This window comes from Varroa destructor, unplaced genomic scaffold (assembly GCF_002443255.2).
Source record: "Varroa destructor unplaced genomic scaffold, Vdes_3.0 BEIS01000003.1, whole genome shotgun sequence".
Classification (NCBI taxonomy): Eukaryota; Metazoa; Arthropoda; class Arachnida; order Mesostigmata; family Varroidae; genus Varroa; species Varroa destructor.
In genome coordinates this window covers 53011868-53036704 of record NW_019211456.1, presented here as the reverse complement: position 1 = coordinate 53036704, position 24837 = coordinate 53011868, and the positions used below count along the sequence as shown (strand labels likewise).

The 24837-nt window shown below is 40.0% G+C and overlaps 1 protein-coding gene and 1 long non-coding RNA gene across 5 annotated transcripts in view; one reads left to right on the top strand and one right to left on the bottom strand.

Moving 5' to 3' along the window:
- The window catches only part of Snap25 (Synaptosomal-associated protein 25kDa), a 287198-nt gene that overhangs the window by 16505 nt on the left and 245856 nt on the right, over positions 1-24837 (bottom strand). For 2 of the 3 annotated variants that reach the window (XM_022797715.2, XM_022797712.2), the window contains 4 exons: positions 16149-16266; positions 7087-7215; positions 4138-4282; positions 247-755 (listed from right to left, as the gene is read on the bottom strand). In XM_022797715.2, the coding sequence (XP_022653450.1) occupies positions 690-755; positions 4138-4282; positions 7087-7215; positions 16149-16266 (458 nt within the window). In that variant the 3' untranslated portion in view covers positions 247-689. Of the gene's footprint in view, positions 1-246; positions 756-4137; positions 4283-7086; positions 7216-16148; positions 16267-24837 lie in introns of those variants that run through there. The other variant, XM_022797714.2, reaches the window with a different exon arrangement.
- Positions 4280-14624, top strand: LOC147757129 (uncharacterized). Of its 2 annotated transcripts, XR_015324435.1 has the most exons (3): positions 4280-6639; positions 8903-8963; positions 9416-14624. It is a non-coding gene; the product is annotated as an uncharacterized LOC147757129 (long non-coding RNA). The 2 variants fall into 2 exon arrangements; XR_015324436.1 differs by lacking the exon at positions 8903-8963.

The following is a 24837-nucleotide window of genomic DNA, read 5'->3' as shown; positions in this document are numbered from 1 at the left end:
TATAGAATTCACATGTTAAAATTGTGTTCACTTGAAAATCTCTTGTCCCCTCTACCGACCTGAGCTACAGTTTGTATCTAGTTTATAAAGTCTTTAAGGCAAAGATATGTCGGTGGGTGGTTGCACCATCGTGAATCTTCGAGGGATTCTGCTTATTGTGCTACGGAAAAGTCCTCCATCTTCAATCCAGGTGATAGTCGCTGGCCAAAGTTTGTCTTCTTAATCGCTAAATACACAACAGCAGTCTTCTCGATTGGCACTGCCAGATACTATTATCATCTGTTGCACTTGCTTTTTATTGGTTAGGTATGTTAGTTTTATTCGTACGACCCTCTTCCTCTAGACCTTTATTATAAATGTCCGCCGCCAGAATGTATACATTTGGATATTTATATACGAAACTCGATTCTTGTTCAGATAGATAGGTTGCCAGGCTTTTGGTGTAGCTGAAAATAGATTGAAGCAAGCTAGCGGGAATAACATGGGAGCTGACTGTTATGGTTTGGGAATGACTGTTTTCCAATGTTCAGTCTATCAGTGTCGGTAGAGGTGACTGTTGCTGAGGTTTCGGAGGCTAAATCTTGGTATCTTGATTTGAGTGGTTGGCCCTTGCTTTTTGTTGTCGGATAGACGGTTCTTCTTTCGCCAGATTCGTAGAGTTCGATGTTGACTGCACAGCGTAGGTTCCTTTAGGAACTCAGCAGCTTGGAGGTCTTTTCCTGCGCCACCTTGACCCTCATATTGACCGAGTCCGCCTAGAGGGGGAGAAGGTAATACTTTTGCTTAGCTTGAACTGAACTCATCCAAAAATCTGCGTCTTTCTCTGGCATTGCGCACAAAAACATCAGACAGCTCGTTATTCGTTTCTACTGTCATCCGCTTTCCATGAAAAGAAGTAAAGTATTAGGCTAAAACCGAACTAGGCATCTCTGTTTTTTAGTGGGTATTAATGTCAAATACGAATTAGCGATTATCTAGATATGAATAGTCTCATTAATTTTATCTCCTATGTTTTAATGTGTACGTTCCTTTGTTGCACGTTGAATCATGTGCATAATTTCAGGGTCACGCTGTGTTCTTTAAGCTTATGAAAGGAATCAATCTACTCGAACAGATAGTCGAAAAATACTTCAGTCTATAGGTCAATACATGCCTATATTCACATAACGATTATGGAATCAGTAGGAGATCCAAAAAGATGTACAACAAGGGATATCTACACCGCGGTTATTTATATTGTTAGCAATTAGTAGTAGTGGTAATATTTCAATTGGGAGTGACGAAGCGCAACACCTCCACTACGTCGTCAACTGCAGAAGAACTTCAGAGAAAAATAAAACGTCGTGGGCGAGCCGGTGTTGGCTCACCTGCCCATACGAAGCCATCGTCGAACGTATTGCACGAAATACATAAAGATAATGGTGTTGACGAAAAACCAGATACCAGACACATGACGCCAGGTTAGTGGAATCAATTGCTAATTAAAATCATTGTAGCAAGCTCATCATTCATGTCATTAATGATAACAACAATATATATATTAGCGGAATTAGCAGTCCATTATCAAGTTGATTGGTTAGTCGGGTCTTCATCAGTCATTGCAGTTAATTAGTACATTATAATAACAGTAGCAGCATGAAAAATATATACAATTCTACCTTAATTGTTGGTAAACGATTACCGAAGTTTATGATCATAAATGTGTGATCATAATGTATACAGTTACCATGTACAATGCGAGAGAACCAGCATCTCATATAGTAGTCCACATATTAGACAAGAGTCGAATATAAAGATAGAGCATATATATATATATATATATATATCTGTGCGACTTTGGGTCACAGACGTTTCTCAGGTGGTTACAATGGCATGTGCCCGCACATGTAATAAACAGCTACACAATACAGTCACAATCAGTGAGTATAATAATCAAATTATTACAAATGATAAATGTGTAGGTAGCAAACAGCTGCACACGATGATTAAGAGATAGTCTGAACACCGATAGGCTTATGTGACAGAGGACCATCAACATATCTAGTGTAGCAATGTACATTTATACATATATGAATATAATGCACACGTAACTATATATATATATGTATGAAGGGTGGCAGACGAAAATTGAGTACGATGCAGCAGCCGGTACAATGACCGCTATTGTTGGCTGTAATTCAATGTCACTAGGTCCGTTGGCCTAGTACAACCTTTTAACATTGAAAATACGAAAACGCGTTCGGGATAGTGACATCATCCCAGTCAGTCACATTAGTGAAAACTAGTTAACCACATAATGCTACTATAAAGTTATAAATACCTGACGATTAGTTGAGGAGTACGATGGAAACAGTTTAGTCTTCTAGATAGAAAAAAGCTCTTTGTGTAGAAATGAAAAGGAATAGTACATCAACAAAAGGCAAAACGTACGAAAACAAGCCAACAGGTAAGCAGGTTTAATCAGCTAGAAATGCTCTCACATGCAGCCTATAACATGCGCGTTTTGCTAAGATATGAACCACAGCACGAAAGATGTCAACGAGATATGCTAAATGAAGGATTAGTTCAAAGCATCGACAAACGAGCCGTCTATGTTCCCAATGCTGCATGCAACGAATGTAAACATACTATAATTGATTATTTATCTATCGGTCTATCTGCCTATCTATCGTACCGGGCAAGTAGGTACCCAAATGCACCACTGTCATTATGACACCTTTTGTATTAAAGCTAAGGAAACCTCCGAGAACCAGCTGTCGTTCCGTCAACATACTACCACAAACAATAAGGATACATGCCGAAACTACAGGAAAAATATTTTCAAAGAAAGCCTGTTATATAATTTAAGTTATGGTATAAGATTAGGAAGTAAGGATCGGCTTCTGTAAGCAAGAGCTAGGATATTTGGGATCCTAGTGGATCTACTTCGATTTCCTTCATCGTAAGAAAAATAAACAAGCGGATGACAGGCCTCTGACAATCATATACGCTTGAATCTATTAGACAGCGGCTATAGCATCGCGTCTCACGAAGCGAGGTGGAGCGGGCTTGCTCTCTGTTATTGCTGTTCTCGCTGGCGATTTCTGACGTTGAAAAGTTAGCTGATATGGGTAATAGTTGAGAATGTTGAACAGCTGTTCTTAGTTCTTCAGAATAAAAGAAGTATTGGATCTCTGACGAATGATCTGGCTCACTCGCTGGCTTGTTGTCGACGTCACTGCCATACACGAAGTGACACATCGCGGTTATAACTAGTAGACTAACAGTGATATAACCAGCATTTTCTTACCAAAGACAAATGATGCTATGAAGTTGAAATGCTAAAGTATGACTGATTAGTGAAGATATCAAACTATGATCATAGTAAGCAGGATAATGATGGTGATGATGACGATGTTATTGATTAATGAAGTTGTAGTGTTTGGAAGATTCTCACGGACAAATTTTTCTTTAATTTGAAAGCACGCGTTGCAGTACGTACAAACATGTATACTGACGGGACAGCATTAAACCTTTTATTTTCTATAAAAAAAAAAAACGCAATTTGGTGACGTTCGTTGTATCTCTTAGTGGGAGAGAACATTATTATCTGTAGAAGAAGAATAGGGCAATGGATTTGCTATTACCTAGGAAATAAAATTTCAAGGTTACAACACAACACTGACGCATATCAGCAGATCTTTAGAAGTGAAAACAAATTGGTCAAGGGGAATGAGTCGCGTAGGTACAGTAAACGTGAGTGGGATGAAGTGTGTGAGTGGTGCCGAAGTTAAGGACATTCTTGTGTACGCCACGAGAATCGGTGGAAATGACCAACACGGGGGCTTATAGCTCGGGTGGGCACAAACACCAACTAGGCGTAAGGGATGACGAGGGCAAAGATGTATTGCACGTCTGATACTGTACAGAGTGTCGTCGAAAGTAGTACACTTGATAGGGGGGAGCTAGTGGAATAATTTGAAGTATGGGTATTTGTGATGACTATATTCAGCCAGTTTCTTTTCAATGACGACGACGACGACGGCGGCAAAAAAGGAAGGAATGAATCTTGATGGGGGTGAAGTAGGCATTGATCGCTTCCCGGGGTCGGTCCGGTAGCAACTGCAACCAGCCTTGATATTGGCGCAAGTTACTTACCTTCTGGTTTATTCTGTCGATCTGTCGGTTCTGCGACTCAATCTCGCTTCCCATGTCGATGGCCATGTTACGCAGATTGCCGATCATAGTCGACACCTGACCCATATTTTCCTCCATCTCCTTCTCTCTATCGTCGTTTGTGATCCTGTTGAACATTATATATATATATATATATATATATTATATATATATATATATTTTTTTTTTCAATTAAGACCAGCAAAACGCAAAAAACAAAATGAAAGAAAAACGGACAGGCGCGCATGGTTCGCCGGGATATCAGCCGACCCAAAAAAACGACGCCACGTGAAGAAAAATTGAGTTAGAACATGTTCATATGCGATTTGTATTTAAAGTACGTACAAAATCATAAATTGACATAGTTACATTATATAAATAGTGACAATCATAATATTAATTAGCTCCGCCTAGAAAATTTGTCCAACATAATACATAATTTACGTTTTCTAGACCCTTTAGTACGGTGCTTTTAATACAACTATAGTGTATCACACTGAAAAAATATCCACAACTATCAAGCTGTGGACGGGATTAGAGGGCTATACCTCGTTGCTAAAAAACCATCCATTAGTAGTAATAGGACCACACCGCAATGCGCGCGCTTTTTCAAACATCCTTTATACCAGTGTCACTTTATTTTTATGCAGAGGCGCAATAGGAGAGGATCATTCGAAAGGATACACGGCACACTTTGAGGCTGGCACTACATCGCAGAGTCCCTTCTGCGCCAGATGTTTATCGACCTCTTCCGTGAAACACGACAGAATATAAAACTGCGTTCAATGTATGGTACCTTTATTTCTTATATTACTGCGTTCGTATTTGCTTGTCAAATTGCTTTTCAAGATGGCCGTATTAGAGTGTATTTTGGACGTTTAATTCAATTTTGTATCACTATAGTTAACGGGCAGGTGAAGTTGGGCCGCTCTGTCTGGTCTGCGTTAATTAATTGATAAAAAATGGAATAACTGTCAACTGCCACAAATGCAGCTACATATTGAGAGATAGGAAGGGAGAGAGCGAAATGAGCTTGTCGTCGGTTAGTGCGAATCGCTCCGTATACCCTGTCAGTGGGACGACAAGTTTATCGCATGCTTGATATTGGATAATGGCACGATAACGGATAAAGTACCATTACCAAATCTTAAAATTTAAAAATCCGCGGGGAGAGGCTGACGTTTGTAACAGAAATGAGAGGTTTAGTTTCAACTTAATGGAGTCCGCACGTTTCTTCGCACGCTCTCAAAAATTCCCGTTTGGCCGCTACTAACAATGGTTCAAACCGTGTAAATGATACTTGTTCAAAGGTGTCAATAGTTTATTGAGTTTTTTAAGTTCGTTGTTTCACCCAAAATATAATGAATAATAGCAACACAACTCAATTATCGTTTCTACTGATGTCGGAAGTTTAAGAAATTTGCCCGAAATTAGGGGGTTACAACCAACAAAGATCAAAAGAACGGTATGCTGCAAAGCTAACTAAAAAACATTAAGCCAATATTACCCTGTGTAAATTTCAGATCTATTCCAAATTATTACCTTATACGTATAAAGTAATGCGGGGTATACATATTTTTCGGCACTCAACGCAACTCGTCACTGGGATTACCCGGCACAAAGGCCTTGATACTCCGCCTTCATCCATGCTAGTTAGTTAGAAGTCTGTCTTTGTTGCATAGCTAAATTAAAACTAAATTAAAAAATAGACTAACTAATGCTGTAAATGCGTCGAAACTGACTCATAATCGGTAATAATTTAGGGCTTATTTTTGCAATAGTTATTTACAGCGTCCTCTTTAAGACGCACAACCGTAAATTACCGAATTAAAAAACCGAAATCCGTAAATAAAGTGAAAAACTATATTGTGATTGGTAACGGATAATGGCGATCAATCAATGGCTATGTTGCATATGCGTTTTACATCGTGCCCTATGCTGCTACGAATATTAGTAATCCTAATTAGAGCATAATCTAAAGGGGCAGCAACGCAATATGCTACAATCAGTGTACTACAGGAATAAATTGAGCCTATTTCAATATTGTTCGATGTTGGAAAGGTATCAACTGAAACTGCGGAGTCTGAAAACAGGCCAACAAATCAAATTCTTTCCTTCTCTTTTACCTATATAGCCCATAGGTAACGCGCATCAACTCTCTTTTTTGCTTTGTAAAAACGACTTTGTCAATAGAACCGTTGTATGCTTCTTGTTGCAGACTATGGGATGATCCTTAACGTTTCTGGACTTTCTTTCGATACCACACGCACTGCTTACTACCTATTAATAGCGTTCTTTAAATGCACTCCAGCAAAATTCAAGAAAATTAATTGGATTAAATCAATCGTACGCTAGCTTTTATGTCCGAGAGCTTTTTTCCTTTGACAAAAAGGAGGAGCATACATCGTCGCGAAGTCGTTTAAAAATTTTAATAGAGTGACGCAAATGTTCCGAATTTGAAGACGGCTCTAGACCACATGACGGGTAAGTGTAACGTCTATTTATAATTTAGATCCAATTAGCTAATAAGTATCAACCAGTAGAATGATCAATGATAAGCTGTCGAACAGAAATACTTTAGTATGATATAAAACAAAAAATAGCAGCATTATTGAAATAGATTTTTTGCATGGAAAACGCTAAACTTCTTTATGTTTATTATTTTTTCGTTAACTTGACAATGTTAGCTGAAGCATTCGTCGTAGACCATATACGACCATTCACAAATAGGTGAATATCTGCCGCAGACTTTTCGAATTCGATTGTATATTTGTAACGCCTTTCACTCGCTTACGGAACCGAACTTAGCCTGAACTACGTTGTTTAGTACTTGGTAGCTAGCTTCCACTTAGCTTCAATTATTGTAGGGAGATGTGTCACTTTCACGGATTTAGCTATACGCTTAAACGAAAAACATGAAATAGAGCTTACTTGGCGATGTATCCTGAGGTGGGCCCAGTTCCATTGCGGTCGTCCATGACGCGGGCTGGCTGGCCGTTCACCACCTTGCCGTCCTCGTTTTTGTTCCACGTGCTGGCATCCTCCTTGAACTCTTTGCCCCTGAATGATGCAGATATGATTTCGAAGTTCCTATTAAGTTTTATCCTGCACTTACTACTTTTCGATGAATAAAAATAGCTAGCATCGTTTGCTAGAGACACATTTCAATAGCAGCTGTGTTAGAGCTCAGAGAGAGCTCGTGTAAGCGACACCTAAGGCTTATATGGGTTGGCTAACACCCCCTGTCGTAAACGTGTTATTCGTTCAGTTTTTATCTGTTTCTTCGCATCATAGGCTAATGGTATATGCGTATAGTGAAAACTTGCATTTCAAGCAGGGATCTAAATATAGGAGGCAGTCTGAAAATTTACGTAGCAATTACAACATAAAACTAGCTTCTATTTCCGTAGTTTGTCGAATCTCTGTGAAGTACGAGAAGCTTGCCTGGAAGTGTAAGGAAGCGGAAAGGCGAGCGTATTACTCGTTGGTTAGCGTGGCCTTTACACATCGAGCCGGCAATTGTTCTTAAATGAGCTTCTTACACTGAAACCTTAACCCAACCTGCCTACTTTTTTCTCGTCCTGGACTCATTCTTCGAAAAGCGATGGCCTTTTTCTATGAATTCCAGTTATTCAAAACGCCAGGGAAAAGCTGCGTTTAACGTGACCCGCTGATAACATCAATAATTTCGATGTACTTCTTGGTTCGATTGGTCTGCTTCTCAGAAAAACGTACTTAGCGCTGTTCGACCACTGTAACAGGGTTACTGACTGCTCAAGTAGTCAACTCTCTCACCTATTACTTGCCTAAAAAAGCGTAACGGTCAACACATGAGTTAGCACTGTTTGTAACTGGGTTGAATCTATGGACAAAAAACGACAAAGGTTACAAAAGGCATCGTAACTAGACCAAACACTAATTGCGCAAACTTGATCACAATTGCCGGTATTGAATTACTGGTTCAGAGCCGCCGTTTCCTATTTGGATCGGTCAGTCTAGGTAGGGCACCGTGAGCACAGAGGCACAAAGGCCCAGATCGAAGAATTTCCTACCTTAGCATTATCGAAAGGACTAATAGATCGAGTCAGAAAAAAAACCGCTTTTTGTCACCATAGGAACGACTTCGTTTATCAGGCCAAAGACCCGGCCGTTGTGTAGCGCCTGTGCAGGAGAAATAATAACAGCGTTCATACGACAACAGGATTATGGCTCCTAAGGTTTATAATAGCCCAGGCAACTCGGACCATCACGACTCGCAGGAAATCTCACATGAAATGCATTATAGAACACATATTTTCACGAGTTCATTAACGGTCGCCTTAACACTATACAATGATAACTCTCTATGACTAAGTTGGGACAGGGAAGTATTGACACATTGTCACAATTAAGTTACCAAATTATCTATTCCAAGGAAGGTTAGCCTATCTTATTGCCTGTAGCTTCATTTACTGCCAGAAACCTCACCAGGGCGCCTACAATAAATAGCTAACTTTTCTCTTTAACGTTAGCAGCATTCAAAATCTAATCTATTCATTCGAACGGTAAATGCTTATGAGGCTTTCGAAATTTAGTGCCACATCTAACGGCTCACAATTCATAAGGGAATGGCTGAAAATTGAACTAATCTGTGCCCATTTCACATAGAGCTGTTTCGTATTGCCACGTTGTTATCAACCTGTCGTGGTGATAGGCTACATTAGCCAACAATGAAACTTATGGACACGTATCGTTTTAATTAATTTAGTGGGCAAACACGTCATCGGTGATAGCTTGCATTGCGGAATTTCAAACCAATCGCATCCACGGTAAGCTACGTCCCATATATACTGGACAAGCGTGAGTTTGCTAGATACACTAACAACTATGTACATACTGATAGTACGTATGCAAGCTCGTAAACGTTATCAACAGGTTCTACGAGAATTAAATGTTGAACCAGCCTAGCTTTGCCCCATACGAGATATCGAATCGATCTGAGACCACTTTTGTCAGCGTTCTACGATAAGAGGGCTAACTACAACATTTTGATATTCGGATAACTATAACAGAGCTGTACAGCGGAATAGGTTGAACTTCCATTATTTCGAGTGTTGCTTTCATATCGGATATGGAAAAATCGATATGATATATTTTAGCTTCATAGTAAACATAGTGCATTTTAGTAGATGTTTAAAATTTAACAAAACCGACGTTACTTATTATGCGTATTTAATTATTGTGTGTTTATTTCATTTAATAATCACCGTCATTCTTACAGTCACCATCATCGTGATCGTGAAAGCTACAGTACGAACGTGAAGGGGCTTGTTCCCGCAGGCAGCGTGAGTTCGAACTACCGGGAGCTCACTTCAGGTACTGCTCGTTTTATCTCTGAATCGTGCGGTGCCTCTGCCCTCCTTGCAGCCTTACCCTGTCTGAGAATAGCAGTTTACGCCAATGTAAAGACTACGCAGCGCTCTCAAAAAAAGTAGCGAACGTGAAGCATCCCAACGAGCCCCTCCCCCTTTTCTTGTCCCAAAGGATCCTACGCTTTTCTAGTTCCTCTTAAGTATAAAAGATTAAGCGAGAGTTGGATACTGGTAATAACATCGCCCCTCCGTTGGTCCTGATTCTCCAGACAACAAGTAGCAGCCAACGAGTTAGCCACCTACCCAGACCGACAGACAAATGGACATTTTAGGTCCTCGCAAAGCTGGCCAAGGGCAAACCGGACTGGGGCTTAGGAAAGGGCGAGTGCGTTGGCAATGGCAGCGGACATAATAGCCACACTAGTTGTGGCAGCAGTGCACGGGTAGAGGGAGGGGAAAAGGGTTAAGGCAAAGGAGCAGGAATAGTGGATACAGGCTGGTGTGGAATAGCCACGCCTCTGAATCCCCTCAGGGCCATCTGACTACAGCTAGCGCCAACCCGACAATAATGATCCCCCAGGCGGATGCTCAAGCTGCCAGTCTGTGCCTTTGTCTACAGCTGTTTGAAGGTGCTGTAGTCGATATTTGCTGTTTTTATCTGACAGTCTACTGTGTATGTCGAGAATCCAGTCGACTCCTCGACCTATTAAACAACACATACAAACAGGCGTCCATAGGAAACGGTTCGTTTCATCTACATGCCAACCATCTGCAATCGGTTACTGTCAAATAATAACAGCAGGAGTAAATGCGCGAACTTCGCACAATTTTCTTCTGGTATAACAAACATATTCCATGGTCGAAATTTACCATGATGATTGGTTAACCCTTTACTATAAAGTAACCTATATTTAAAAGTATCACTACGCTATTTTCGGTCATTGTTGCAATAAACACGTCTGCTAGTACGGTGTCAAGTCTGCAAAACTTTAACATCTGACCAGCAGAAAGAATATTGTCATGGTACTAAACGAAGGCTTATATGTGAGCTCTTTCGAACCGTGGCCTCGCGGCTGATAGCAGAACAGGAGTCTGTACGTTATCGTCTGCTTCGGTTGCCAACTTTAAGCGAGCGAGAAAGTATTTAAAATTTGCGACATTTTGCGTCTAAAAGCATAATTTACAAAGTCGTCACACGGACATGATTCGTTATGTCGTCTAGAGACGCCTGGACCTTAAATGGGGACGCAACGTACTCCAATGCAAGAGCATTTTTTGGGATTTACAAACGCGTACAGGCCTTCACCTTTTCGGATCTGCGCACAATTCTACGACACGTTAGATTGTGCTTTTTGTAGAATAAACGAGTCTTGAACGCTTACCGAGCCTCTGTGTTGTCCATGGAGGATTCGAACCAGTATTAAGCTAGGCAAGCCCGAGCAGACGTTTATACGGCAAGCTGTATACATTCATTGCCTAGGCTTTGAGTAGTTAACAAGTGGTACATTCAGTGGCGGCACCACTACTTCCACAGTCTTTGTTTAACGGTCCAGGACGGCTCTTAGCCTCGCGGTTTAGTCGAGCGGTTCATCCGAACTAATTAACTAGTTTCTCGGCAACTCTGCACCAACGACACGCTAATATAGGCAGAAAATACAACTTATTCGCTTTGCACCTTATTTTTACATGGCAGTAGCGACACACATATATATATAGTTATATCGAATGCACACAACTTGTTCCATATGATCCATGTCTATGTTAGTTTAGTTGTTTGAAAGAATTTTTGCTGGCTAGTACGGCGAAAGTTTCATAGATAATAATAGTTCGTATGGATAAACCATATTAAGCTGATTAGAAGCATTGTGTCAGGTTTTTTTCTATCTGTGTAACTTAAACTCTCGAGGGGTTCGCGGTCTCCTAACTAAGTACGTTCCCATGTAGGTAAGCCAGAACTAAAAGGAAGACGCAGATGTAGATAAAGCTTTTACGCGGAACGAAAATTTCTGTGTCATAATAGAAAGTCCTTGTCAAAAGTGAACCGACTTTAGCAGTGGTGCTAGCTATTGAACAGCGACAGCGTTAAGGCTATGATGTAACGAAGCTTTTTGAAAGGAGCGTACTTGTTGACCTCCTAGCCCAACATCGAGAGGCACAAAAGCGCCCGAGTACTACCACTATCGACAGGAACAAAGGTGGTTGCGTAGCTCGAATGTGATTCCCGAACAGCCAATAAAAATAAGCTGTACTTATTAGAGTCAAATTATCACACATGCGTTTAGGGGATGGATTCAACTAGATCACGCAACCAAACGGGTACTCTTAGGGTCGGTCACAATGCTGTCGGTCTTCGCGAGTAGGACTGACGTAAGAGTTCCTTAAAGAAGACTTACGATACATCATGAAAAAGGCGTACATTTCATTTGAGATGTTCATAATTTAGATATATGTAAACGTATGCGTAGGTATATGTGTCTACCCAATAAATTAAAGTTGGCTTGTAACTGCAGCTTGTTACATTTGATACGCAGAAAAGTCTACGTTCACTAAATAAACAAAGCAAAGACGCCCATTGACAGGCGTTCGCCGGAGTATGAGGCACAGTGTGACCGTCACAATATGGCGTGACAACTAACGACATCAGCAGAGCTTCTCTGAAGTACGCCAACTTGAAGTGAGAAATCGTAATGAGCTGTCCACTCTGTACAATGCGTACGTACTTGTGTAAACTGACCTGACGATCTTCGATACGGCGTACGGCCGTGCACTGAAAAACAAGATAAGACTGCCAAAGAGAATGAACACAATAACGAATGTGACTTACTAACAACGTCGTCATAGCAACAGAAGCCGTCGGCAAGTGACGGGATTGTTGAAAGCACAATCTGGATGAGCTATATAATAGAACGACCATTCAGCCGATCATCCACTGTTCGGGTAGATTACGTAATAGAGCTCTATGTAAAGACCGGTAAATAGCGATCATCCGATGATCGGGTTACAATTCACACCGTTCAACTTCATCTACATTGACAGATCATTGAAAAAAATATCATGAAATCTAAAAAATCAATCAAAACTTGGTGTAATAATCACCATTCTAAGCTATCTGGCCGCTCCGCTTGTTCAACGTACACAAATCGCTTACAAGAAAAAGCCGAAAATACTAATAATAGAAGCTACTATATCTTTGCAGCATCTTGAGTCTTTTTGTGACCTTACGTTTGAAATAACGGCATAAATCCAAGTTATAACAAAAATGTAGTTTATACATCTAACAGATAACGGTACTAATAGTTCGAATTACTCAAAAACCTAACCAAATAAAGCAAATGATACATCTACATGCGTTTAATTGGAAAATAGAGGTGCACGAATTGAGGCTGCGTCATCAGAATCGATCAAAAGGTAACCTTGTAGTTTTTCAACTACAAGGTTACCTTTTGTTCCTCTTTTGTGGATTCATACATCTATTGAAATTGGTTTAACATCAAACTCTTAACTCGTCAGCTTTTTTTGGCAAACGCTACGTAGAAGATTCGATCCGTATCTTCTCGATTTGCCATCACCAGTGCGGTGGAAATACGTGCAATTATTTCCCTTACGCTCTGGTTATCTTCTGTTCGCGTCGATTACGTCAGTAACGTCTACGCACGGGGGGAGTTGAGGGAAAAAGCTTACTTGTCTTCGGGGACTTTTGAGACTAGAAGTATGGCAAAACGGTGTACGTAATTAACATATGAATTGACGGCTTCGTGGAATCCGCGCCCGTTTGCACGTAGTAGAGTGTACACGAGATGATGAAGGAGATAGCTGATGGTAGTATCGAGAAGGCTGGCATTTCGAACCGTTCAGTGTAGGCACGCTATCAGCTATTATATGGGCACTAACTTGTCAAATGGCCAACTCACTATTTTGGCATAACTTTGGGACATTTGTCCTCTTCCGTCCTCAGCGGATCGCCCATAAAAAGAACTGTGCTAGATTACGGAAAATTAATAATTATATGTTTTTAACACGACAGCTGAACGACACAAATTTAAAAGTTTAAAAATAGAAGATGTTGTTTCGCTAGCCTCTTTTTGGTTAGCGATCAAAGTGGAGAGTGAGAATTAATTTAAAGGAACATCGAGCGTACTCTTTTTTCAGGTCAGCGCTAAGAATGCTCAGGACATATGCCCTCGTAGTACAGATAAAAAACATCAGGTAGAAGAGATACGGTCAGTAACCCTTGCAAGTATTTGACTGTTATAGATTTGCTAGATGTTTTCCGCTGTATATCATATTCATTGCAGTTACGGAGAACATAGGTATTCGAGTTGTTGTCCTATGTTTTGGTTGTCTTTTCACCTGTTTTAAAGGTCTAGTGATTTTAATCCATTACTAGTCTTAATAGCATGCGGCTAGCCGTATGTGCCCATCAAGGTATACCTATCCATTTTTCATCTTCGACACGGACCATAAAGCCATAAGTATAATTATATGCAACTTACATCTGAAGCAATTATTCTTCGCAGGCAATTAATTTTCGTCATAATTAAACTATTTGTGCCTTTGTAAATTAGAAAGACAAAATTAAAGAATCGATGCATAAAACCCTCTTACTAACTCCTTTGGTATAGCAGCAGGTCAGTCTTTTTTTGTTGAATCCATACGATCCACGATGCTGATACCATTACTTTTGACCAACGCTTACCATCTAAGGAAGGTGCCTAACAATCATGGGCCTTTCGTAGCTGATATCCTTATTTCACCCGCGGTGCATAACTGCCAGGTGCATAGAGAACTCTGTAAGTTTGGTAGGAAAAATAACTTCAGCGTCATACCAAATTTATTCACGACGGTTAGAGCCACTTTTTTCGACGTCCGTCCATTCGTCTCTGCCATTTTTTATTCTTTGCCCTAATTCCATATGGGACTCTTGCGTAGCAGTCAACATGGTGTACCTTTCTTGGGTGAACTTTCGTATCCCTTAGTCCAGCACATCACCCGCGTAACCCCGATACTGTTTAAAGCGAGCATTTTTTGACATGATCATTCAAGCTACTCGGTGTTCAGATCGAGGACATATCTGTCTGAATGAAGTTTGTGCCTAGAAAATGTAGCTCTCTTGCTATAATGGTGTATATCTATTAAATTTATCAATTGAAAATTGCTATAATCACACTGCTACAATTGTCATACGTAAGACGGATACACGTGATTCGATATTATCTTAGTGAAACGTCAAAGCTCTGGGCTTAACGATTTTCGACTGTATTCATTTACCCTCCTAGAGTCAAGGATTAATGACAACTTCGTTCGTTATCAAAAAAAAATAGAAAAGTGTCCCATGGACATACTTGGCTCTATGCCTCTCTTTAACCTCTAGGTAAAATATTCACTTGTCGAAAAAACATTCACTGTTTTAAGCTAAATCTGACTTAAAAAAAATTTATTAAATTATTTTATTAAATGTTATTAAAAAAATATATTTTTCTTAATAACAATAATACTACTGAACCAAATTTGAAGCATTTTGATCGCCAATCCTTTGCGATTTTTTTTAAAACACCACAATCCCGTGACTGTAGATTTTTTGTCGATTTTGGGTGAAAAATTGTGACAAGTCATTTTTGCATCCCTCCATTGAACTCTATACCAAGGAACTTCTGCAGAGACCGAAACAGATCCTTGTCTGAACGTATGCATTAAGTTTTTCCATCCAAGTTCTTTAAACTATTACAGGATAACTAGAGATGTATATGATATGAGATTTCGCTGCTGCAGGTGGAGATGCTGAAGGACGACTAGTTTTTCGTTTCATTAGTTACAGTCAGTGTTTTTCAATTACTAAAGGTTTAAGTTGAAGACGACAGCAACAAACAATGCACGGTTCCTTTTCAACTCCAGCAAGCACAGAGCATCGCTTTCCTTGGCGTAATTGCAACCACAGATCGTAAAGCACTTTACTATCCGTAATCAACCGTCCTGGAAATAACCAGATCCTGTTTCTGTTCTATGGGATTTTGCAGATGGAAGTACGATCGGGTAAACTTTTTTGCATCGATTCGTATAACACTCAAACATCAAGCCTCTTTTTTTGTAGCGAGCTGTCCTCACGTGGGCTTGCATTGTTCAGTGGTGGTTGCTTAGTATCTTAACGATATCATGGTTGCTTACGTGTTACTCTTGTTCAACTTTTGCGATAAGAACATCAATTTTTACGTAATAGATCGACCATTACGAATATCCTTAGCATTGAAGTTACTTGAACTAAAGCAACAGAACCACCTTTAGGGCGTTACTTTAATCGCGCATCTTGACCTCTTTTAGGCTTGAGCGGCACCTGTGCCTTTATCATAGTAAAGTTAGAGAATATGGTGAATTTGCGCAGAAATTTAGCGTGTCTTTAAGGCACTCTGTCTTGAATCCGAAAAGAGACATTCGAACAGTTCGAGCATACCTACTGCTGTCAAAACTCAGCTTTCAAAAAAAAAAATACGTGACATTATCCCTGACCGTCCCCAGCTAGAAAAATGGTTAATACTTTTTCGACGAGTCAATATATCTGCGCTTTGATTTCGTCTGCATGATCATTCGTCTAGACCTGGCGTAACAGTAATACGTCGCGAGTGAAACGCCTGCTTCTGATTTACTCACTTTTGACAAGGACAGACACAGATACCGCAGCATTTTTCCATTCCAGTCAAGTTCTTCTCGGCTTCCTTCATGTCGGCGTTGATCTTGTCCATATCCTCCTCGATCCGGTCGAGTTGTTCTGAAAGTCGACAGAAGCGGAAACGTTCAAACGAAAAGATTTACACGACTGGTCAAAATCGAAGGCTATATTACGCTTTGTTCCAATAGCAATAATTGAAAAACAAAAGAATAGGCTTAGAAAGCACCATCAGGAGACCCTGAGATATAAAGTATAATAATTATATTTTCGTCTATAAGGAGATATTTATTTGCACTTAATGACATACGATGTCAACCGCACTTCCTGATGAATGAGGATACGAATTCATTGAACGGCTACCCCAGTTATGTCACTTGAATGAAATTAGACGAAATTTTTTAGCATTTTTACCGTAGAAACCTAAACAACTCTGTTGGCAGTTGTGTGTTTTAACAGTGGCGACTATTCTTGGCTGGTTCATAACTAGCATTCTATTTTCCGACCGCAAAAAGGCTCTTGCCAGCAGCGCAGTCGCTGTGCGGGGTCCCGGCTGAACCCATTTGTGCGCTCATAGAAGAGAGCTCTGGTCGTTCAAGAAGCAAGGGCCTATTTTTTCTACTTGCTAAAAGCTTGGTAAAAAAAAAAAGTAATGACAGCCCTTCTTCTGTAGTTGTACCTTCTAAAATTAAAACGAATATTCGGAAGCATTATTTTTGAAGTAAAAGATAAGAAAATGCTGGAGGTAAAAGGAACAGGTAATTATCTAGGAAGAAACTGAAACACCTAAGGATGGCTCTCATTAAGATTAGGGTTGCTTATGCATTACGAATGTGTTTGGGCACCTTTTCTATGGTCGGCTAAAAGATCAGCGGTATCAAAGGCAGGACTGTCAAGCTTCGATGTCGGCCTTTGACCTAACTTTTAGACTGGCCTTTCCTTTTTTTCACTGTTATTGATGAACAATAAACTTTTTTTTGTTTTTTTTTTTTATAGAATTATGCTTAATTATTATTATATTTAGAATGACACGATACGGGTATCCGTAGGTGTATAACAGATGCAAATAATTCCCGAATAGGTTCGCCATAGGATTTCTGCATGTTTTCTTTTTCCGAAAATCAGCTCTTCACGTCCACACGACATACAGATTGCATCCATCAATCGCTTATAAACCGACCATTCATTATTGTCAATATTTACATTTCGACCAATTGACTCCTACAGGCTCATTTGTTTATTTTGCTCTGAGTGTCTGAGTGCTGGTGCACCAAAGTAGACGCCCCAACCAATTCCATAGTTATAATGCAGAGGTCAGAGAAGGATTCTAAAGGACTTCAGCAGCATCCACTTACCTACGCAGGTGGCCATAAAAGGCTTGAGCAGAAAGAAGATTTGGTAATGCGAAGGTGAGCATTACTTCCGGTTAATAGATATTGTTTCCTTCTTCGGTATCGCGACTGGAATCATTGGATGGACTTTCAATTGTGCTTCGTAATAGTGGCTTGAAATAAGCACCACAAGCGTTCCGTTTCTATATAATAAGTAGTGAGAGACAAATTGCACAATGAAATCTTCATTGAAATTAAGAAAAAAAAAAAGTCGTCCTTAGCGTGTTGCTGCGCAAAGGACATTGCAGGCTCAACATGAGCGAGCAAGTCGTAAAAAAATCTTGCAGCATGAAACTGTGGGTAAGGGTTATTCTGCTTTCACAAGCGTTTGCCACATGAAGGCCCTTCAACGACAACGGTGGTTGCTCCCCAGTGATCGGTAATATAGGAAACAAAAACATACGGCTTCCCGAAGACTAGGCGGTGAAGAATTTTCACAAAGTTCAATATAAATATCATTAAATGTACTTGGCAGTAACGCACGCGAAAGCGCTCAGACTCAGTCCGTTTACGCAGTACTTTAATTAAAGTGGTATATTTTAAGTCACTTTCGTGTATTTGTGATTGCAAGGAAAAAACACATGTGGAAAATTCGATTTAGTCGGATTGTGGCTACGAAGTAATCCCAAGACTATTGACGCTTCAGTAAATGTTAGAGCTGTTTTAAGCAATTGCTTCGATGAAGGAATGCTTTGCTCTATATCAGCTGGCTGCTTAAGTCTGTTTTGTGACAAGCGGCAAAAGCCTAGGAACACAGGACAAGGACTGTTGGTGGGGAATAAGAGTTTTGTCTTTAGAGGACAAAACAAAGAAGCTACTCGGTCGAATAAAACTGGTAATTTCGCTCTTTTTTTTGCAAGAGTCCACTCTATACGAGCATGAACAACGTATACATTTTGTAGCCCTTACCAATCTCATCTTTACTCGATTTAGGGATAAATGAATGTTAGATATGCGTGCGTGTGCATATATCTTGAATAAAAACCTGCTTCTTAAGTATAGTCTGACTTCCATCCAGTTGACTTCGAATCTTAAAAATAAAGCGAATACGGAGAAGAAGGACAAGGAAGGATATAGTAATATTAAATAATATAATGAAGCGGCCGTAGCAAGACGAGCACACACTGTTTTTTTGTGCGCACGACCTCGCACAGGCTGACCATTAAGTGGTCGATATTCAATACATTACATTAAGTCAAATCCAATAAAAATGGGAAATATAAGTTCCTCGCTGCTACTGCTTCATATATATATATATATATATATATATATATATATAACACTATGGCGTAGTCCGCGTGTGCTACCCTTTGCTTTCGGCTTCCTTCGGCGCTTAAGCTAAAGCCCCCAAAACATTTACCCCTATTCTATATCCTCCGCCAGAGTCTTATGAAAAAACCTGCGTCTAACCATTTGTATGTTTTCCGTGTATCGTAAATTCAGATTATCGTTTTACCCCTATCGTGGTAATTGCCATTACTGCAGCTGACAATGCAGGCACCTTCACTACATAGACTCCTGGCACGTAGCGGGAACGCCAACTAGGAAAAGCCTAGCTAAAGCACGTTTTTCTGTGCAAAGCAGGCAAAACCTATACTTTCCACGTTTAGTAAAAACACATACATACCGCTGTTGACCTGAGAGATGGAAACTAAAGTGGTTTCGCCATTGAGACAAGTGAAATAAGAGAAATGTTCGTCAGGGAAATAGCGACATCCGTTGCGGCGGCGACGCAGAAAGCGACGGATATAATCAGCGAAATTACATAGTGCTTATGAGGGGCCATTTGCTAGATGGAAGTCGGTCATGCTAATTACTTATGGTAATCACAACTGTCTCTGCAGAAATGAACGCATGTTGTATAGTTCTAGGTAGAACGTAGTTGAAAATAAACTTAGACACATATAAAAGCGAAAAAAACAGGTTGTCAGCTAAATAGAGTTCAGACTATAGAAGAGGCAGGCACAACTGCACAGCTAGCGGCAAACAAGTCGCATAAGGCGCAAGAGAAGTTCACTGCATCGACAAGTTAAGACAGGTTGCAAGCCTAGCCTGACGCTAGAGCTACACCTAGTTTTTGTATAAACTACAAAAGCAGTGTTATAATTTATTGTGATACCTTAATCCCATCGGGCGAGGTGGGTAAAATAGAAATACAAAAAAAATTATAATTTAAGGTACGGGTATTAAGCTGTAATCCAGCTAACTTTCACTCTGAATATCATCTTTGAAATTGAGCTTCTTTTTATCGTCTGGAATTAGCTAGACGATATTTATCGTTCCCATCATATACACGACAAATGCTCCACGATTTGACACTCTGACACTCGGCATTGTTTCCACAGCAAAGATCTCCGTAGGCTCCTTTACAGACGTGGACAAAGACGAGCGACTCGTGATTACTAACGACCACGACGAATATACGCCGGTGTCTGTCGAGCAAGGCCCTTTTTTACGTGCAACTGCTCTGCTAAATGAAGCTGCCAGAAAATCAGAAGAAAACGTGACTTCATCGTTAATGAGCGACCATCGTGGGCATACCATACTGCCCCATGTCAAAGCGATTTAGAAAGAATAACATAAACAGCTCAAAAAGCACCGGTAAGTTCAGGTGAGGCAAAATAACAGATAGCTCCTCGCGTTAGCACGAATGAAGCCGGACAGACAGAAATAACGCTGCCTTTGACGTAACAGACGCACAGTCAAACTAGATGCTTCTTATTGGCAGCGTTCAACACACAAAGGCCCTAGGACAAATAATTTCGTACTTTATACTCACATACTGTTTACATAGATGTAAATATGATGCCCTACAGATAGGCAGATTCGACCAGATATCATGTCTTAGATAAGGGATTCGTCTTATTAGGAGAAAGGAGGATACCTTGAACCGCGATAAGAGTATAAAACTATAAACGAAAGCTGTAGACACGAAAATGGTCATAGGCGTATGTATGCACTTGCTAACTCAATTTCTGTACAGCTAATGTTAAAATCGGGAGAGAAACAATGATGGATAAATCTGGATAGCAAAGGCAATGGCTCCATTTCAGAATAAAGAACTTAAAGAGTGGAACAATTGATGATGATTATTTGACGAAAACATAGGGAATGTAGGTATACGTATAGGCGTGATGGGTCATAAATAGATTCACCGGTTATCTTACAATTACCAAGTCTGGACTAACTGAGCGTTAACCTATCAGAAAGTAACGAAAATAAGAAAATTTCAAGTCCATCAACGAGTACTAGATGCTTGCGTCCTCGCGGAACGTCAGGGGACTTTCGAGACTGCCTTACTTAACGCGTGTCTAATGGTTGTCAATACCCCAAAAATAACTTACATGCATAGCTAAAACCCGTAACTTTTACACTGGCTAAATATTCCTTACCATTGTAATGGCAAAAAAATAGCGACGTACAACCTCTGTCTCTATCGCTAGACCTAGGCTTTATTTTTTGTACGAAGATCCCTTAATAGAGCTCGTGTACCTGCAACGGTAGATTTCAACTATCAAAAATTACGTTGACACTTATATATGATATAAAAAATAGAATCACCTTAGTTTATTTAGGATGACCAAAATATAATTTATTTTCTTAATTGAACATGCAAGACGTAACGTCAACGTCATTATAGTACTGGATTAAACATTGGACAAGTATATCAGATGTAGACAATAGACTAGATCTCTGTTTGATAGTTCTTGATAGTGAAACAGAGTGTCATCAAACAAAAAGCTGATGCTGCCATCATGTGACTCAGAGTGGCCATGGCGAGAGTTTAACCTATTTATTAGTCGCTTAGTTTATTTATCCCGTTTAAACATTTTTAAACAGCATTTGTGTTTTATAATATACTTTGATTCAGAAACGACTTAGAAGTAGCACGTACAGTCCGCTTAAGCCAGCCCTAGAAGGGGTTTTCTCGGTACCGTTATCTGGTACCTCTGCCTTTTGCGTCTGGAATGGATCGTGAAAAATCCCAACGAAATCAGGATGTTTCCGAGCAGTCTTAGGTGCTATAGTCATACGACCATTTTTGGTGGCAACCAGTTGTAATGACCCACTTTCCCTTCTGTTATGTAAAAAAGATTTTCTTTGAAGTTAGATTAAGTTGCTGCTTAACTGGTTGATTTATTGGCACCGTGTGCTTCCACTGTTTCTTCAACGATACGGCTAACTTCGATCAAATGTATGTCTATCTTATGCGCTGAATTCTATTTAATTCAAGAATCCTGAGGCTTTCGCTAAGATACTACAGATTTGAAATCTCGTTATTGTTTGCGTTGTAGATGAATTTCCGTATGTACACGAGTCGCAATGAAAACAACTGCCAGGGCCAGAATGGATGCATATATAGCATTTTTTTCTCTAAACTAACGATATGTGTACCCCGTATTGTTTGTTCCCAAAGCGTACCTGGCTTATTTATCACTATTAAGTATATAGTTTTTTTCACAGGATGTATTTTTTATAAAAGTTGTAGTGATTTAAAATTTGCCATACGAATATCGACCTTTCACGTTCATATATGAGTATTTATTTTCCTATCTTACTGCCAAAACGGATCAGGAGTCCTGGGCCAGACTTTTCGGCACAAGGCGACAATAGCGGTATCTACATGAGCTTTATTAAGTGGGTCTCCTATGGTTAATGATGAAAGGTCTGCAAACAGCATCAAACTAAAGCCTTCGAAATTAAGTAAGCATTATGGCTAATAGGACAATCAGAAGTTACCTGTGATCATTTCCACGCAGTCAGCCCACATAAACATATAAATGCAGGTAGTACTAAACCCATATATAAAGGTACCTTCAGGTTAACAGGAGCACAAGTCTGAGCTAATTTAATTAAGAGGGATTTATTTGCCAGTTATTCGTAGTCAAACTAGGTTTGTAATGTGCTCCTTTGGCCCAAATATAATCTACAGTTATGGAAAAAAGCCATGCTTTCTTGGATGCTTATTACAGCTCATTTTACGGATCTGCGTTACCCAAAACGCAAAGTCACGTCGATCATATATTTGTCTTTATTAGTATGCTTTAACATTGTATTCCGCTCATCAAGCCTTGTCGAAGCGTAGTGCTAAGCCAAAGTTTGTTTGCATCAAACAGACAGAATACGTAGGATCAACAGTGTACCGTGCTGTTATAGACAACTATACGACAAGCCTTAGAATAATTACGCAGATAATAATTGCCCATTGCCCATTGCTCGTTGCAGGAAACTGCAGGATCCTAGCTTGCGCATCATTTTTCTTTCTTTCTTTCTTTCCTCAGTTGAAAGGAGCGTCTGTTTGCGTCATGTTGTATAAGACCGCCATTTGTACATCGCGAGTTCGAAGGTGGCTCTATACCATGACAGAATGCTGAGGAATTTTGCAGTAATTGCTAGTGCAAGAACATTATCATCAGAACCGTACGCGCAACTTATACACGGGAAACTAATCACTTATCGTTGTTTTTAAGTTATGATTAGTAGTCCAACGTATTGCTTTGGTTGTTGTTGTCGTGACTGAACGATTCGACCTACGATAAAGTTGGACATGGAGAAGAAAGCTTGAAAAAGGCGAATCGATTCACGGGATTTCTTCATATATAAAGTGAAGATACAGGAATGGCACGCGCTTGTAGACAGAGGGAGTGACGTCAGGTAAAACGAAGTAGGTACAGAAGGGGTCTGTCGTAATGCCCAGGTATCGAAGAGGAAAGCAAATCCTTCTTTCTAAATAGACGATGATGCCACCGTTAATGTATACACCCTACCAGTAAATTAAATCCAAAAAAAAAACCTAAATTTATATATCCATTAATAGGCTAGAGGACGCGCATCTCACTTGAGAGGTCGCCGGGGTGCACGCCGAGACGTTGCAGCAAGCAGAAAATATAGACCATAAACGAACATCGATTCCAATATGGAAGCACTTACTTAAATTCTTTCTTGTATTTTAAGCACAATGTATGAACCATGAAAAATATGGGACTGATCTGCACATGAGGACATCAGATTCTACTTAATCACGACTTGTAGTACAGGCAGTCTGTATCAATCTCCCCTTTAACCCCATGCCATCTGATTGGCTACAGCAAGCATCTTTCTCACCCGAAATAAGTGCAAAACGAGGGAACTTAGCTAACAAAGGCAAGCGATTACGCATGGCCGTTTAACCCCAAGACCAGAAGTGCCCAAAAGGCCCAGTCTGTTTTACTTCTTGCTTTGAACATGTTTCTCCTTCTGCCAAGGGCTACTATTAAGCACATACAACTAGTGACAAGAACAGAATTGGCTGCACTAACACAACTTCCGATACTTCCAAGTTTCGCGACATATATGCAAGGCAAGGTTCTACAATAATTGGATTTTAGCGTTCGCAATCTCTCAAAAGCAATGTGTCTCATCCGCATGAGTACACGGTAGTCTTAGCAACCCGTTTCGGCTAGTCGATTCCGCCCGTGTACAGCTTGGTACTGGGCCTGTTTTGTGCTAAGCTAGCGGCATGGAGCGTGGTTAGCTGAAAATAGTTCACGAAGTATTCTGATGCGACCTTAATATCTCTCCACTTTTCCCTTTTATTCCTATTAAAAGCCCTGACAAAAGGCTCAGTGGGCTGAGGAGAATGTTAGAGAAAGGCTTGGAATCGGCAATATATTTGATTGAACCTATACCTTCTCTAAATCTCTCTTTCTTTCTGGTTAACTGTGTATGTAATTCTCGCTCCACCCGTTTTCCATTCGCCTTAGGTCGGAGTCTGACTAGCCCAATCCGACAATGCTTCTTGATGGCAAGCTACCTACCTCAATAGTCATTGCTTTTTGTGGTGAAAACGAAGAAGAGGAATAGGCAGAGTCAAAAAAATAGCGGATCAACTAAGACGACGGTGGCTGCAACGAAAATGCAGAAAGGAATAACTGTTTTGAAAATCTTGGCCTAAAAAAGGCGCTATCAGAAGTTCTCATTTCTGTGAAGATGGACGTTGCAGTTCAACTTTGAGAGCGGATTAAGATAGTGTTTAAACTAGGCGATCGAAGGTACCACTTGCGAAACAACAGTACATGGATATATTGCAAAATTTAACGAGTTCAACCTAAGCTTTGTTTCATAACAAACGTGGAATTGCAGTGATATGAACTTTATTCTATTCATTCATAGGGTTGGATTGTTGCGTATCATTTATGACTAAGTGCCCTAGTTACACTCTATTAAATACTATTGAGCGCTTTCTGTTGGAGAATTTATAGTAGTAGTCTTTCTGGCCTCTGCTCATGGATAATATATCTTT